Source organism: Dreissena polymorpha, chromosome 3, assembly GCF_020536995.1.
Source record: "Dreissena polymorpha isolate Duluth1 chromosome 3, UMN_Dpol_1.0, whole genome shotgun sequence".
NCBI classification, from domain to species: domain Eukaryota; kingdom Metazoa; phylum Mollusca; class Bivalvia; order Myida; family Dreissenidae; genus Dreissena; species Dreissena polymorpha.
The window spans coordinates 107,272,238-107,288,662 of NC_068357.1; the positions used below are offsets into that span (position 1 = coordinate 107,272,238).

General features: G+C 34.7%; 2 protein-coding genes across 2 annotated transcripts in view; both read right to left on the bottom strand.

Moving 5' to 3' along the window:
* Positions 1-16,425, bottom strand: part of LOC127870885 (uncharacterized) — a 385,033-nt gene that overhangs the window by 42,172 nt on the left and 326,436 nt on the right. The gene's annotated exons all lie outside the window — the stretch shown is intronic.
* Positions 918-5,869, bottom strand: LOC127872475 (uncharacterized). Its single transcript, XM_052415808.1, has 4 exons — positions 5,743-5,869; positions 2,930-3,115; positions 2,537-2,659; positions 918-2,368 (listed from the first exon to the last, which is right to left on the bottom strand). The coding sequence occupies exons 1-4, from the start codon at positions 5,867-5,869 to the stop codon at positions 2,301-2,303; spliced, it is 504 nt and encodes a 167-aa protein (XP_052271768.1). The 3' UTR covers positions 918-2,300.

Consider the following 16,425-nt stretch of genomic DNA (forward strand, 5'->3'; position numbering starts at 1 on the left):
ATCAAATGATTGGAATGCCTGATTTTTGGCAATCTTAATATTTATTATAAAAGAACAATATAATAATCATGTATAAAAATAGATTATCGAAAACCAATCTGAACTTGTCAGCCATCTTATTACTGTACAACAGAATTGCCACTAAATGCATTTCATAGCTTATGTTTAATTCTGTATTCGTCCTTAGATAGGAGAGTTCTGCATCATATAGTGCCCAGTTAGGATGCACATAATTCTCACATCAGTAAAAATGCATATAAAACTGTTAAAAAAATGGACTAATCAATACTGGTCAAGAAGGAAACTTAACTTACTATTGCAACTGAAAAATGTATACAATCATAACTCACACTTATTTTGGTACAAAATAGCTTCTCCCATCGTCACTTGTTCACATTTATTTAAATACATAGTTCCCGAGATAATAGCAGGTGCGCGCTTACAGGAGGTTTACGCCATTTTGTTTGGCAAAACACACAATCGATAGCGCTATCTACATCTACATCTGATTAATTTTCGTGAATTGTCGTCTTTCTAGAAAAATACTGACTAAGTGGAACTTATTGAATGCTAAAATGGCAGATAAGCAATCATTAAACTCGTACAAGGATCGCCTAGAAGGAAAGGAAAGGACAAGATACGAGGAAAAAATATCCTTGATAGGCGGAAGAGATCCGTACGCTTTGAGTAAGTGCGATCTCGTCAGTGACAATAAATGTCTGCCATCAGTCACATACATTGACATTGTGAATTATTTAAAGTGCATATACATTTGATCAGCTAAAAGCGTACAAATCTATGGAAGCAATCAACCAGTTGAGCTGTGGTTGGGTTCGTGACGTACAGAGCATGACTGTAAATGACAATGTTTTGGTGACTGCAAAGATATAGATATATGCATATAAAGTCTATGCATATATCTATAATATATCTAGATCTAGCATCAAATATAAATATGAATTTGTCAAAATTTAAGTAAATAGTTTTAACCTGGACAATCACATATGTAGTCATTACATAAAAGAAATTAAATGGGATAATATTCTGGCTAAAGGGGGTCCAGGAAATCATACCAGTGCCTTGATGGCCCGGTGGTAGTGTCCGCTTCATATGCAGGATCGAGGTTGTGGGATCGGTCCCTGGCCAAGGCATACCAATATTTCACTAGTGGCTCACATGCGAATACCATGTATGTCGCAATACATTTATAACTGTAACGGTACAGCTTATCAAACCTAATCTGTATTCTTACTTGTTATTTGTTTGTTACATTAATAAATGCGTCTGTATCTTTTAATTCAACTTCTTACAGAGTACATATTGTGAAGGTATACAGAAACCAATGAAATATATATAGGGATCAGTTTCTGTTTACCTCCTGGTGTTTTGTTTCTGTATATTATTATAGGTTATGAATTATCATTATATACATTTATTTCAATCTCACTTAGGTTCGACACCCCCAGCAGATGAACGCAACACCACTTCATCCCTGGGTCATCGCCAATAAAGACGGTATGGTAGAGGCAGCACATTGCGACTGCAAAGCTGGTCTCGGGGAGACTTGTAGCCATGTCGGAGCCTTGCTTTTCCACATAGAGTTTATACATCGCCTCATGTCCCGCAGAACTGTGAAACAGGAAAAGGCTTACTGGTCCATGCCTTCAGCAGTCGACAAGGTGCCCTATGCTGAAGTTCGGGATATCGATTTAACTTCTGTGTCAATCAAGAAAAGGCGTCTTGACAGTGATATTAATGGTATGTAAATATACTAATTATGAGTGGCGTGATACACCTTTATCAAGGCTTATCTTAACTAAAAGACCGTAAGGTACACTTGCACTTTAGCTGCCCATATGATAATGGGCTGATAAGGGACGTAACTTTCTTTCTTAAAAAGTGATGTGTTTCCGGGGGCTGCAGCGACACACCCCTGCTTTGGCCTTACCAAAACTAACGCATAACTGTGTATATGTATATACCAGGTACTATATAATTATGAGCCGACTCACTGGTAAAGGCACCGTAGGCAATCGCGATCAGTTCAGACCCAGGTCAGCCTGCACCAAAAAGCGCAGTCTGATCAGGATCGTGACTGTTCGCTATTCAAGTTAGTAATTCTCAAGATGTTAAACAAAAAGTTTAAATCATTTTTGAAAGCATGTGTTATCTGGATCCAGACTGGTCACAATTATATTTAAGTCCTTTTTCTCATGTGGGCCGTGACATGACACATATGTGTTTCATTGTACAATTGAATATCTTTTTACATTTTTTTTATTGATGGGCACTGTTGTATTTCAGGAGAGGACGTTCAACAAGAGCGACAACCTCTCGAACCTCATCCCTATCCAACTTCCTCTGATATCTGAAATTAAACAGCATACTAATAATAACATGTACTTAATATAGAGACAGACCAACATACCAACACTGAGACTCACTGACTCTTGTACAATTCCAGTTCGAACCCATCAAATCCAGATAGCACATTGGGTAGTCATTTTTCATTCATTTTTAGATCAAACCAGTGTACCTTTTTTGTTAGTTTCTATCTTCTTCTCTTTCTTCAAAGATTTACTTGGTGTCAGGTCTTCTCCAAGAAGAAGGGTTGGGGCCCAATCAGGATTGGATCTTTCATACATACTAGATAGTTTGCCTGAAAAACAGAATATCATTAAAATTAAACTATATATCAAATAAGCATACGAGATGTTAATATTCTGAGTTAATTGTCATAGAACAATGTACACTTGTTCAGAGTCAGATCTATGCAAAGAAATATCATGCATTGAATGCACTTTACCGCTGCATCCTGCATGAGGCCTGAGCCAGCCTAACAATAACAATAACAGCCTAACATATCTATAAATAGAAAGCTCAGGCTTTAACTTTTAAAATAGAACATCAATATATCCATTTCAATTACCGTTTATGAAATGATCGGAGCAGATTTTCGAGTATTTTGTCGGCGCATCTTTCCGGTTGATATTTGCCAGCCACAGTCGGCGCCGATCTTCGCTCAAAGTTTTCGTGAAGTCGCCTTCATTTTCTCTGACAGTTGAAATTAAATAGAAACCTCGTCGTACTGAATTATCTGCTCGATTGCAGCAACCTTTAACCCAACATGACACACCCACGTTTTACTAAAAATAGATGAATTCGTCATCTTGCATCACTTTTTAAGCATTCCCTTTTACAGTAACTTGGGTGGTTTATTACATTCAGTCGTGCACATAAATTTCATACAACCTTACAGTGTATATTTCACCATTTTGGGAATCGGGTTGGGTCCTTTTGGATTGGGGAAAAATCACTTTGTTTTGAATAAAATTGGAAAAGTGGTGTATTTTATTTTTTGCAAATATAAACTTTTAAATTCTGGATATGTGTTTTTGATATTATATTTACAAAGGTTCTACCCATAAATTTGCATAGAGAATTACTAAATTACAATTTTTGCATCTTATTATATAAATATAAATATATATATATATATATAGATATATATATATATATATAGTATATATATATATATATATATATATATATATATATATATATAAATAAATATATATATATATCTATCTATATATATATATCTATATATATATATATATATATATCTATAGATCTATATATCTATATATATATATATATATATATAGGTAATTTGGAAACTTCCATTTGGAATATTAATGCGTTATTGAGGGGAAAAGTGTTTTCTTTTTGACAGTGGGATTTGAGAATTGCGCTGAATAAAAGCCCCAAATATAACCCTTAAAAAAACACTACCTTCTCTTCAAAAGGTTAAGGCTCAAATATGGCATTATATCATACTTTTGAACTACTATTTAATTAAATATTGAAATGGTTGGACTTGGACAAATACAATTGGAACAAAATCTAATAATGCAACAAGATGAAATTGTAGCAGCACAAGATCTATACAGAGTAACAGATAAAGCCAAAAAAACGTGTTTGTCTATTAGTAATTACAGCTAAAATAAATGAGTACATATGTTCAGTCTAAACCTTTTTTTACTATGCACACGTTTTTTTCAAATTTAATAGGAGTGTTAAATTACCATTTAATAAGATAGCTCAATGACTTAAATCTGTCAAATCTTTATTTTTCATTCTTACTTATATGAGACAGTTATTTTTGCAAATATGATCAAACATAGACCAAAAACTGTTTTAGGGTCAACACCAAAAATAGAGTAAAAGCAAACAAACTACTTTTTGGAGGCCTTAATGGTATTAAACTGTAAGTATGGATTCAGTGAATCTGCTGAACACAATGGGATTAAATCGTTTTTTTTTAACCATTTGGGAATGTTTATCTTTTGTGCACAATCTTTCCCAAAATTCTCTGAATGTCACTTATTGTGCTGCGTTCTGGGATTGTCACTCGATCTCTTCTCCATCATAGGCAACGATTGTCTGCAGCAAGAAATGAAATACTAAATGAGCATAGCTCTAAATCACGGGGCTTTATGCATCTCTGCCAAAGTGAAAAGTTTATACCAGTCCACACATGCTATTCAGGGACGACACCTTCTTCTGTGACTGAATTTTTGTTTAGAAGAGATTTCCTTTAAACGAAAAAATCAATAAAAGCAGAGTGTCGTCCCTGAAGATATTGCATGCAACTGTTAACCTGAATATAAAATACAACATTCTTTGATTTAAAGTCATCTATCTTTAAAATGTGCCTTACATTCTGTAGTATTAGATTATATATTTCAATCACCAAAATAAGAAGTTTGACCAGGCAAGCAGAATCTGCATTTTTATACTATTACATGTACCTGAGGCCGCGATAATATTATAAGCCCGTAAATAAGAAACAGAGAATCTGAGCCAGAAAGGTTAAAAAATATAACAGTGCGTGGCTCGTAGGCCTTTGATAATTTCGGCCTCTGAAATGTATTCTATACAAATAATTTATAATCCAGTCATTGACATGATTAGGTCGTCCGGTTTTGGGTATCGTTTCACGGCAGGGGTAATAGGCAGACGGGGATCAACTTTGTTGTGACCATTGGAGTTGCTCCTCATCCCAGCATGGACATTTTACTGGAACCAGCCGCAGGCGTTACAAAGCTGGGAGCCAAACATGAAAAGTTTATACCATGAGCCTAGTTCTGGGAAAACTGGGCTTAATACATTTGCATAAAGTGTCCTCCCAGATTAGCCTGTGCTTTCTGACGACATTTTCCGCTTTCGTGATATTTTTTGTTTAAATGAAGTCTCCACTTAGAGAAACCTATTTTAGGCGGTAAGAGTTTCTTAAAGAGATTGAACTTAACAGGATGATCTGGGACGACACTTTACGCATATGCATTAAGGCCAGCTTTCCTAAGTAGATGGAAAACTAGGCTTCTGGGACAGAACCGTTTCCCTTCCGTTTCCCTTCCGTGTCCTAGGAAATTCTATATATAAATGTATAGGTAAATAATATCTTTTTCAAGATATTATATATCCTTCCGTGTCCCAGGAAATTCTATATATAAATGTTTAGGTAAATAATATCTTTTTCGAGATATTATATATTTCAGAAAGGCCAAGCTCGGGTAGCATCCCATTCGCAAACGCGGCCGCTCGAGGACTTTTGACCACTACCATTATTCGTGAAGGCCTTTGAAAATATTTTGTTTATATGTTTAATTTTAAAGTCTTGGTAAACAATGTCGTTTGGTTTGATCATTCCAAGTATGAAAGCAGTGGTAATAGCACCTTTGCGATATTTTTTCTCCTCCATATCACACTCTAATTTTAACACGTATTTGTCGATCAACTTAAGTTGATCCCGTTTTTTAACGTTCACCCATTGTTTCATCGACTCTTTAATGGTTGCTTCCATCTTTTCAAAGTCATTGTTTTTAGTCCAGAGCATTTGATTAAGTTCATCATGCATTTGGACGCTGTATGTTATTGGGATTTTGAATTTTCCCTTTTCTTTAACGAGTGTTGACGTTCCATCGTCATTGTCAATAATCAAACCACATTTTCCAAACCTAAGAAGTTCCAAATACCTTTTATTTTCCTGATTTGTTTCATGCTTACTACATTCTAGAAAAAACGGATAAAATTTAATGTTTTTATATTAAGACTGCTTTAGTTAAATTAGTCTGATAAAACATACAACTGCATATATTGAATTCCAAGTTCTCCAGGTTGGGTTGACTTAATATCAAGTTTATAAAACCGAAATTTTTTAGCAGGTTTAACCGTGAAAAACGAAGGAGAAGTAGCAGTGCCAAGCAGCTTATCATTAAAAGTAATCGGCTCTATATATGTTTTTCCATCATGGCTTCCACTTATACTCAAATTTGTAATAGTTTTACCCTTTATAGCCATTAACGCCACTTTCCAAATTTTTACGGACTCAGGACATTCAATTTCAAGACTTCCCGAACCCGGAATAGCCCACCCATTATCAGTAAGATTGTTAAAAGCGTGGTATGGTTGAAATGTATCCCCCAGTATAGTACTTGAAGAAACACGAAACCCTGTTATACTATCATTTGATTCCAAGAGAGGAACATAACCTGAATACATTTTTTAGGTGTATTTGTAATGAGTTCTTTTGTTATTTTAATAGCATTTTAGCAACTTCAGCATTTACTAACTGAGTAACTTGAGACCAACTAGATGCTTCAGATCCTAAGTACGTGGTTGGAGGATAGTCAACAGGTAAATTTGTTATACGGTTACCATTCATGTTTAAGATGCCAGTCATAGTATCTCCTGCCTTTGAAACAGCATGAGTATCAACATAATTTTTCGTTGCAGCATCCTGAGCATTAATAGGATCCGATACATTGATTAGATTGTGAGAATCCATATTAATATTTTCAGCAGCTGCATTTTTACCATCTCGTCTTAAGAACGTATTAATGGCATGTGATAATGTAACCCCTCCTGAAATCACTCTTTGCGACGACCCTGCGTTTGTTTTACCAAATATGTTTACAGACTTTTTTATATACACACTTTTTTAATATAATGAGTTTATTACATGTTGAAAGTTTACGCTTTCACATTGTTTAAGAATGTAAAGACATAGGTGACCACAAAATACCTCACCATCCGTTTGTTCTCTTTCGCTATTATAATACACAGGTTTGTTTAAATAGCTAACTAGTTCTTGGGGAGGGGTTAAACCATAACTATCAAAATAATATTTATGCTGATTGTTTTTGATCCACGCAGTCCAACGTGTGCCATTTCCTTGTGAGTCCCCAAAATTTAAAATTCCGCATTCTACCCTTTTAGGTTGTTTAGGAAGTTCATCACGTAGGTAGACACCCCTAAAGTTTGTAATCTTCAATTTTTTAACAGCATCTATCAACTGAAAATTGGATAGAGGTTCGTTTGGTAATACAACCCCTTCAACACTAATATATTTGACGGTATTAAAACTCATTTTATATATTATTGTTTTGCGTTCATTCGCTCGTTTAGATAGGTTACAAGTTCAAGAGGTGGCTCTAAAGAAAAAGCGTCAAAGTATATTTTTTCATGACCGTTTTTGATCCACGCAGTCCAGTGTGTACCCGGCATATTTGGATGACGTGGATAGTTGTCACGTACATACCTTACTCTAACATTTGCTTGTTTTATTTGCTTAGCAGCATCTATAAGCTGTGATGTGGAAGAGAACGTACTGTAAATGGGTACGTTGGGTACAACACGTCCTCCCAAGCTTTTAAACTTTTTGATTAATTTATTAACGTTTGTCATTATTTTTTATTAAGACTGTAATGTCCACAAGCCAATGTGTTTACGCCGTCTTTTTGTATAATACGCGTATCATCGTTTGCGCTTAGAGCTACTTTGTTAACCGTTTAAGTATACATTTCATGCGCGTATGCTCTGATAACGTTCATCGATCTTAGCAATTCTAGCCGAGAAAACAACGTGTTTTTATAATCGTCGTGTGTAATGGTGTTTTCGACAACGCTCTTTTTTACCCCCTTACACTTTTTGTTTTCCTTTCCTTCATACATTTTACACGAATACAGTTTAGCTCTGAGTCCTACAAATTCCTCTATTTGTTTTCCAGCTGCCTCATCTTTGAACATTCCGAGAACCTTTTTGTTCACACCCGTTTTAATTCCGGAGGGGTGATCTTTTGGATACTCACTCGTATCAAACAGTCTTTCAACATCGTTTGAAATGTCTGCATAAAAATCTTTAGTTTTAATTTCGTAGACAAGACTGTCTGTGTCCGTAAACAAAAGCTTTGCCCTTTGTCCATATTTAGCCTTGATGTATTTATAGTGAAACTCATACATTATTGTCTTGCTTAAGTCTAGAAAAGACATTCCAAGATAAATGGGTTTGTTATAACATAACTTGGTTTTTCTCATATGTACAGCTATTAAATTTTCATCAAATATAGTCCAGCGGTCAAAATTATTCTTTGCAAGGAGCTTTTCCGCCTGTGTAATATTATTAACCAATCGGATATCAACACGATTCTCGATGTTCTCCATTGTTTTTCCAAACACACTGTTGTTCTTCAACTTGAAGAAGTCTTTTTCAAAGTTGTTAGTTGCAGCTGTTCGCAATTCAGTGTTCAATATAAAGAAGTGAAACTCCAGCTGCTGGAGCAGTATTGAATATTTATTAAAAACAATTAGTTGGTCCTTTATTTAAGGCAAGTGACCGATTGCCCAAACAGTACAAAACAGCACAATACAGCACAATACAAACCAACATAAACACAAAATATGAATAAAGCTAGGGTCACCGCCTTGGAACGGTCAATGCAAAGCATTGGGGGTTTAAACCTGGTTATAGAGCGCTCAACCTCACACTTGGCCCAGCAATATTCATATACATTTAAGTGTAAATACAATTTAACGTCACAGCATTGTAACTCAAATTAAACAATAATAAAAAAGAATTAAAACGCATTCAATTTAATTACTATTTAATTACTCAATTGCATTGAAGATACAAGAGTAACAGAATTACAACTTTTTGACGAACGATCAAATAAAACTATTAACAATTGTCAACTACATTCCTTCTTTATAGAAAAGATTTGAGAATGTAGAATCATAGAGTTAATATCTCAGATAATCATCGCGCAAATACAGGAAGATGCAGCAATAATGGGTGTAAAAATTCCATATTACATAGCTTGGTTGTTTATGTGACTGCTAAACAAATTAAAAATAATTAAATCAATCAAGAAACGCCTATCAGAGAGAAAATATAAATAAAATGGAACGTTATAAACCCAATGACCTATGCATGTAGATTACAACTGGGAAAGTCGGTCGTATGACGTGACAAAAATCCATAATGACATAATGACGTGAACAAATTACAAGGGCAGTACTAAATAAAATATTAATGGGGCTGTGCTACTAATAAAACAAGTTTAGGTGATTTAATATTAAGAAGCAAATGAATACAAATGGTAATTCCATTAAAGCGACATTATTAAAATCAAACAGTATATAGGTGTTTTGACAACTGAAGACAGAAATTATTTGATACTTTGCTTTAATCTCTAGTACAGACCTAAGCGTGCTGTTGTTTGGCTTTAGTGTTATGCCGTACTTATCAAATTTAGAGTTGTAGTGACCATTATCTCTCATTATTCGTTGTATGTATTCGTTTATGTCCTCAAGTTCGTATGAGCCTTCGGGAATATTTATATCATACCAATCATCTCCGTTGTTAGGGCTATAGCGAAAGTTATTGTTTGAAGAGTCTATATTTGGAAATGAATAGTATGTTTCTAAATTAACTAGCGCCATTTCATACTTTTTGTTTTTATCTAGTTGAATGAGTGGTCTAAATTTAGTCTTAATGCAAGTGCTTTTCTCACTCAACAAGATGTAAAACGAAGATTTTGGCTCCGTATTTTTAGCAGTTGTTTCCGTATTATTTGCAATTCTTTCTAATAGCGTTGTTTCCATTTTTATATTAGTATTATTTTTACACTGATTCGGACATATAAAAGCAGTCAAATCCCGATCTATACTTACCATTATTTTTTTACTAGTAAGATCTATTACAGCAAATCCATGAGGACGGTCTCAGGCTACTTTACAAAAATTTCTAAATTCTTCTTTTGACATATCAGTTGAAACGTGATCGTTGTAGATGTTATTAATATTTTTCATGTCTTGTGGAAATAAACAAATAAAGTTTGCATTTTCACGTATTGTTTGTCTCGGAAGTTTAAAGTAGTTTTGTGCAAGATAAAAGCAGTCTAAATTGCTGTGCCGTCCTCTTATGTAATAAGTTTCACATTTGTTTTGTTTTTCCAACTGAAGGTCGTCAAAAATCATTAATTTTTTTTTAGAGCTGCACAAGTCTCTAGGATCAGGTACATCATCAGACGTTTCAAAAAAATTACATTCAATATCAGCTGGTTTATCTAAAATTTTAGCCATTTCTTCAACTAAAAGAGCTGGTGAAACGTCATTCTCCATTATATAGTCTTGCTCGTTAAACAATTATATAATCTCTTCTTTAGGTAGCTTTTCTTCAAATGCTTTCTTAATAATTCTGTACTCCGGCTGAAAAAGCGACTTGCCAAAAACTTGCAAGTTGTTGTAGTCTAACCAGCCTGGTTGAAGTAAAAGGTTTAACAATAGGATAGTTTTTCCACATCCGCTTTTACCAATAATAAGACCTCGTATTGATCTCGGTAAAAGTCTACTGTTGTATCTTTTTGTATTTACGTCATTCCACGAAAGATCTTTAACTTCCATTTTAAATATAAATTATTTTTTCATTAAAAAATGTATTGTGTAAAGTGCAAAAGCAAAACTGAAACAGTTGATGTAAAAAATGTTGTCAGTAAGAACAATAAACCAATGCTTCGCGGAAAGTGCTCCGTTTGCGGATGTGTTAAAACACAGTTTGTAAAAATGCATACTAAAACTGGCGGAGACTTGGTTTCGACGTTGAATAAGGTGACGAGTAAAGTCAAGCTTCCGTGGGGTAAATTTCCCGGTGAAATGCATATTCCAGGAATGAACTTTGCAGGACCTGGAACTAATTTAAACGAGAGATTAACTTCAACTGGCGCATATAAAGACCGGAGTAAACCAGTTGATCGAGTTGATAATGCCGCATACCTTCATGATTTAGCTTACCAACACTTTCCAGATACAGCAGGTAGAAACGTAGCTGATCAAATTATGCTTGAACAAATGGATGCTATTAAAGACCCAACACTCCGTGAAAGAATTGAGCGTAGTATAATAAAGCCGATAATATCTACCATGGCAAAGTTTGGGTTGGGTTATAATGGGGAAAAAAGTCGTGGCTAAAGAAATAAAATGGTCTGATCAGCTCGCAGTCGAACTGCATAGACCCGTTGTAAAACGTTTTAGAAAAAGAATAGTCGTTGCCCATGGCATTGATAACATATGGGCTGCGGATTTAGTTGACATGCAAACTTTTGCTAAGTTTAATAATGGTGTAAAATACTTGCTAACAGTTATTGATGTATTTTCAAAATATGGATGGATTGTTCCATTAAAGAGTAAAACCGGAGTTGAGGTTGCTGAAGCATTTAACAAAATATTTAAAAACAGACAACCTCAAAAGTTGTGGGTCGATAAAGGAAAGGAGTTCTACAATAAAAACGTTATGGCGTTGGGAGTCGAGTTGTATTCCACAGAAAACGAAGAGAAAAGTTCCGTGGTAGAGCGATGGAACAGAACAATGAAGGAAAAAATGTTCAAATACTTTTCAGCCAACTCTACCAAAAAATATGTTGATGTCTTAGATGAAATGGTCAATGACTATAACAACACAAAGCATTCATCAATCAAAATGACACCTGATGATGCTAGTGATAAAAAAATGAAAGTGTTGTTTGGGTAAATTTGTACTCAAAACGCCCACAAAAGTACGGTAAGCCAATATTTGAAGTCGGCGATAAGGTAAGAATAACTAAGATCAAAGCGCTGAAGGCACTGAAGATGTTCGCTATTGCATAATTTAACACGCAATTCATTTTTCAAAATCAATCGCAAGTTTAAAATGAACACACGCCATTCAACTTTAAAAAGTGTGTGTCATAGCGCACGGGTCGAGTTTTGTGTGCACTTTTTATCATCCTTATTATTTCATAGAAATAACTAAGACAAAATAAAAACAGCATGCTTTTTTGGAAGTTCTGAAAGCAAAGAAAGTATGATGAAAATGGTAATGAGAACTTAATATAAAGAAAATTTGCAGTCACCATTATATTAAAGGAATATTTTTTCTAATATCAAATGACTATCTCACCAAGAATATAAATTCATAATGAAAGTTCCGTGTACAAAACTTTTGATTTTTGACACCATATACAAATTCAAAATATACAATAATCTTCGTATCTTGTATATGGAGGAATAAAAGTATATAAACATTGCTGTTTATGCTTTACTTGTTACCCGAGCAGTTCACACGGTGTCAACAACGCTAACATAAACATAGGTATAGAGCACTAATGCGCTTTTAGGCGAAGCTGTTTCAGTTTTCATCTTAGTGACTTTAACATAACGCCAACAGACACGCATGAATATTTTCGAATATTTAATAAGCTGATTCGAGATACAACCTCTGAATTTTTGCTACATCACTGCGTATGTGCTCAATTCAAAGGATGTAGCACTGTTCAGTGTAAGGAATTCCGGACTACTCTCTGTATGCTCAAACGACAGAATTGTGGCCCTGTTACAATTACGCGTTACAATCCATCTCGCAGAATTTCAATTTCGCCTCCACGATGAGAAAACAATCATTAGCGAAATAGTATAGTGTCACGATAAGAGAAAATCGTTTAATTATCATACCACAATGTTTGCCGTACTTGGTCAGCACGTCTGGAAATCATTCCTTAATGCGTCGATAGGCTGCCATTATTAACAAGTTTGCTATTTTGAATTCAATTTTGTATCAAAAAGCATTGTTTTTAAATGTGGGATTTTCAATTCGCAATGAGATTTGTAATGACCCTCGTCATGCGAAAATGGGTCTTATTCCATATGCGCCCATCATATAAATAGCCCACTCAGCTATCCCTACATCTGGTAAGGAGAACATAACATATTGAGTGATTTTAAAGCGAACAGCGTCGCCTATGGCCTGACTGCGCAAGAGCACATGTTGGGTTTAACAAACGCTTGCCGAAACGCATAAGACCCATTTTCGCATGACGGCGCTATTGACGTGTGATTTAAATGTGACGAAAGAAAACTGCGTTTAAATCAAATATAAACATACGATATATTTCGATAATGAAGAAAGATACTCATAACAAGGCATATGAGGACACATATGAAGTGCTCTCCCGTAGTATATTTTTATTTACTCACACCAATGTGTGGTTTGACAATGCTAACACACATTTCATGCGGTGAATATGCAGCTTACAAGTGAAAAACACAACACAATAGTTTAACTTTTGTTTAATTGTATTCAATTATTTAGAAAAGTAAATTGCTAACTTTATTTCAAAGTCGGCGTATACGCCGACTACATTTTTAAAAGACATGTATTGTTATAAATATATTTAATATAATATATTTAGTTGTTTTCGGTTTTAGCGATTATAAAGCATTTTCGAGGTTGCCTATAGTATGCCTGAGTAATTGATGAACTCATATCCAACTGTCATGTATTGAGAACTGTGAATATAAACAAGCTAACCCTTCTACTAAGCTTCTACTATTGCGTTGCTAGCACCCGTAAATACAAAAGATCGCCGCTATGTGTTAAGAACCAAGAACGCTTTCCAGAAATACCCGATGTAGTAGCTTCAACGAGGTTATGAAACAGGTCATTCGTATTATTATTATAAATTATTTGTTATATTCGGGTTAAGCGATTATGATTTTTTTTAGTCTATCGTATCGCTGAAGTTATTGTTGAACTTATGTTCAACGTTTTATAAATTGAGAATATAAATAAGCGTCAACTTTTTCCCCAAATCTCTCAATTTACGACCTGTACTACGTCATTGAGTTGTATGTGAGAGCGTAACCTATTGCGTTGTTATCGCCCGTAAACTTTCCTTTGTTTATCGACAGGCGCACCTATTAATAGCCTCATATCATGAATGCCAAAACACCCGCGAAAAAGAACCACGTGACCAAATAGGACGCTAAACGCAAATACCATGCTACTACGACTTTAATTATGTAAGAACGCTCCGCAATTCCTCTGAAGCCGGGGCCTTGTGATTGCTTTTACGTAAAGAATTGACCTCTAACTGAAGTAAGCAAAGGAAACGCAGCACCTAATTGACCCATTCCTTCTATGTGCGAAGGCAGATTGAATTTTACTAATGTACGGTTTGCCTATTATAACACACATTATAATGCGGTAAATATGCGACTAAAAGTAAAAAACACTATAATTAAACTTTTGTTTTTAATTAAGTTATTTAGAAACCAAAATTCCAAACCTTATTTCAAAACAGCAAGACTACATTTTTTAGAGAATATTCTTGTTATATTTAAATGTTTTTTAACAGTTTCAGCGATAATGAATCATTGTTATGTTGTCTATCGTATCCCGGTAATAATTGTTGAACTCGTGGTCAACGTGTTATTAATTGAGACCTGTGAATATAAACAAGCGTAACCTTATACTAGTGCGTAATTCTCACCCGGACTCCCCTTTGTTTATCGCCAGCCTCAGATTTATGAATGAGATGAGCGAAAATACTACGTCACGCAGACGCAGCAGAAAGTGGACTATTTTAATCATTCATAAACAATCTCCTCCGCGACACGTGCAATACGATCATTGTTTTTTTTTTATTCTTTTCTATAAAACACCATTCGAAACTATTGCATTTAACACGATATTAATATAATGTTTCCATTTGTGAATAAACATAATTGGAGAACTCAAACCTCTTGCATAGATTATACAACTCTTTCTTCGCGCGTAGTGTAAGCGGGAATTGGGCTAATCATACCCAGGCCGTATCGACCTGAATTTTACATCAAGCACATTAGACGGTCGCTAAAGCGACCATCTAAAAAAGGGAATATTTGAAAAAGGATATACACCTAGATGGACTGAGGAGGTGTTTACAGTGTCACAAGTTCAATATACAGATCCGCCAACGTATACAATCACTGATTATAATGATGAGGAAATACAGAATATGTTTTATGAACAAGAACTACAAAAAACAAGTCAAGAAGTATATAGAATAGAAAAAGTTATTCGAAAACGCGGGCACAAGTCGTTAGTCAAGTGGCTTGGATATCCCGAATCGTTTAATTCATGGGTTGACAATAAAAGCTGGAGTTTCACTTCTTTATATAATTGTAATAGTCATTTTCATACCCAAGTGAGGGTTTGGAAATGGACCTTAATCCTTTTTAAAATCTACTAAATCCATAACACGTTGATCATAAATCCAACTGTTTTTAACAGGTTTATGGCTTTTGAATTTTATGCAATTAAATAATTTTTGTGTAAATTTTAAGTCTTGTAAAACTGTATTTAAATGCTCCTTTGGTGGTGGATTTTCAATTTGCTGAATACGCCGTTGAATCAATTCTTGTACCGTTTTGTCATCCATTTTATATAGTAAAAAAATACTTAAGTCATTTTCAATTTTTTTTTGTAAAATGCACGAATAATGGTAGTGGTCAAAAGTCCTCGAGCGGCCGCGTTCGCAAATGCGATGCTACCCGAGCTTGACCTTTCTGAAATATATAATATCTCGAAAAAGATATTATTTACCTATACATTTATATATAGAATTTCCTGGGACACGGAAGGGAAACGGAAGTGAAACGGTTCTGTCCCAGAAGCCTAGTTTTCCATCTACATTCCTAGGACAAGGCTCACTGTATTTTTTAAATCTGGTATTGACTAAAAGATTGCCAATTTCTTACTGACACAGGCCTTAATGCATGAATATTATTTATAGTACAATAATGATAAAGACACGAGTTTTCAGACAGAAATTGAAAGATTAAAGAATATCCATAATTCAAATCATGAAACAAATGCAGGAACAAAACAATACATGCACGAACAAACTTAAAATACATAAATGTATAGGACTCACTTCAGCTGAGAAATGTATTGCTAAGAGAGTTCATAAGTATCATGTTATGTTGGCCAGCTAAGATTGCATGCGGTTGAAGAAATTAAACGTGTTACTACACCCCAGTATTTTGTATAGATGGAAGTCAAGGTTAATCTTGCAGCACTTTTGTACTCAAACAAATTTAATTGAAATTAAGTAGCTGAAAAGCTTCTATTTATACTTTTTAATTTGACATGGAAGGATGCATTGATAAATTACGGAGTTTGGAAATCAGACTATGTGTCAACTATGTCCTTCAGACAGTTCTACTTTATATTGTACACTCTTGCTGTGATCCCAATCTGTGACATTTAAGCGTTAGACATTGGAGG

Bases quoted from the DNA above. Each gene is read 5' to 3' on its own strand.
- LOC127872475 (XM_052415808.1), bottom strand. From the start codon at position 5,869: ATGGAAGCAACCATTAAAGAGTCGATGAAACAATGGGTGAACGTTAAA. The intron at 2,660-2,929 runs GTAATTGAAATG...TCTGTTTTTCAG, and splicing joins CTCCGATCATTTCATAAACG to GCAAACTATCTAGTATGTAT. The intron at 2,369-2,536 runs GTACACTGGTTT...GTTTAATTTCAG, and splicing joins GATAGAAACTAACAAAAAAG to ATATCAGAGGAAGTTGGATA.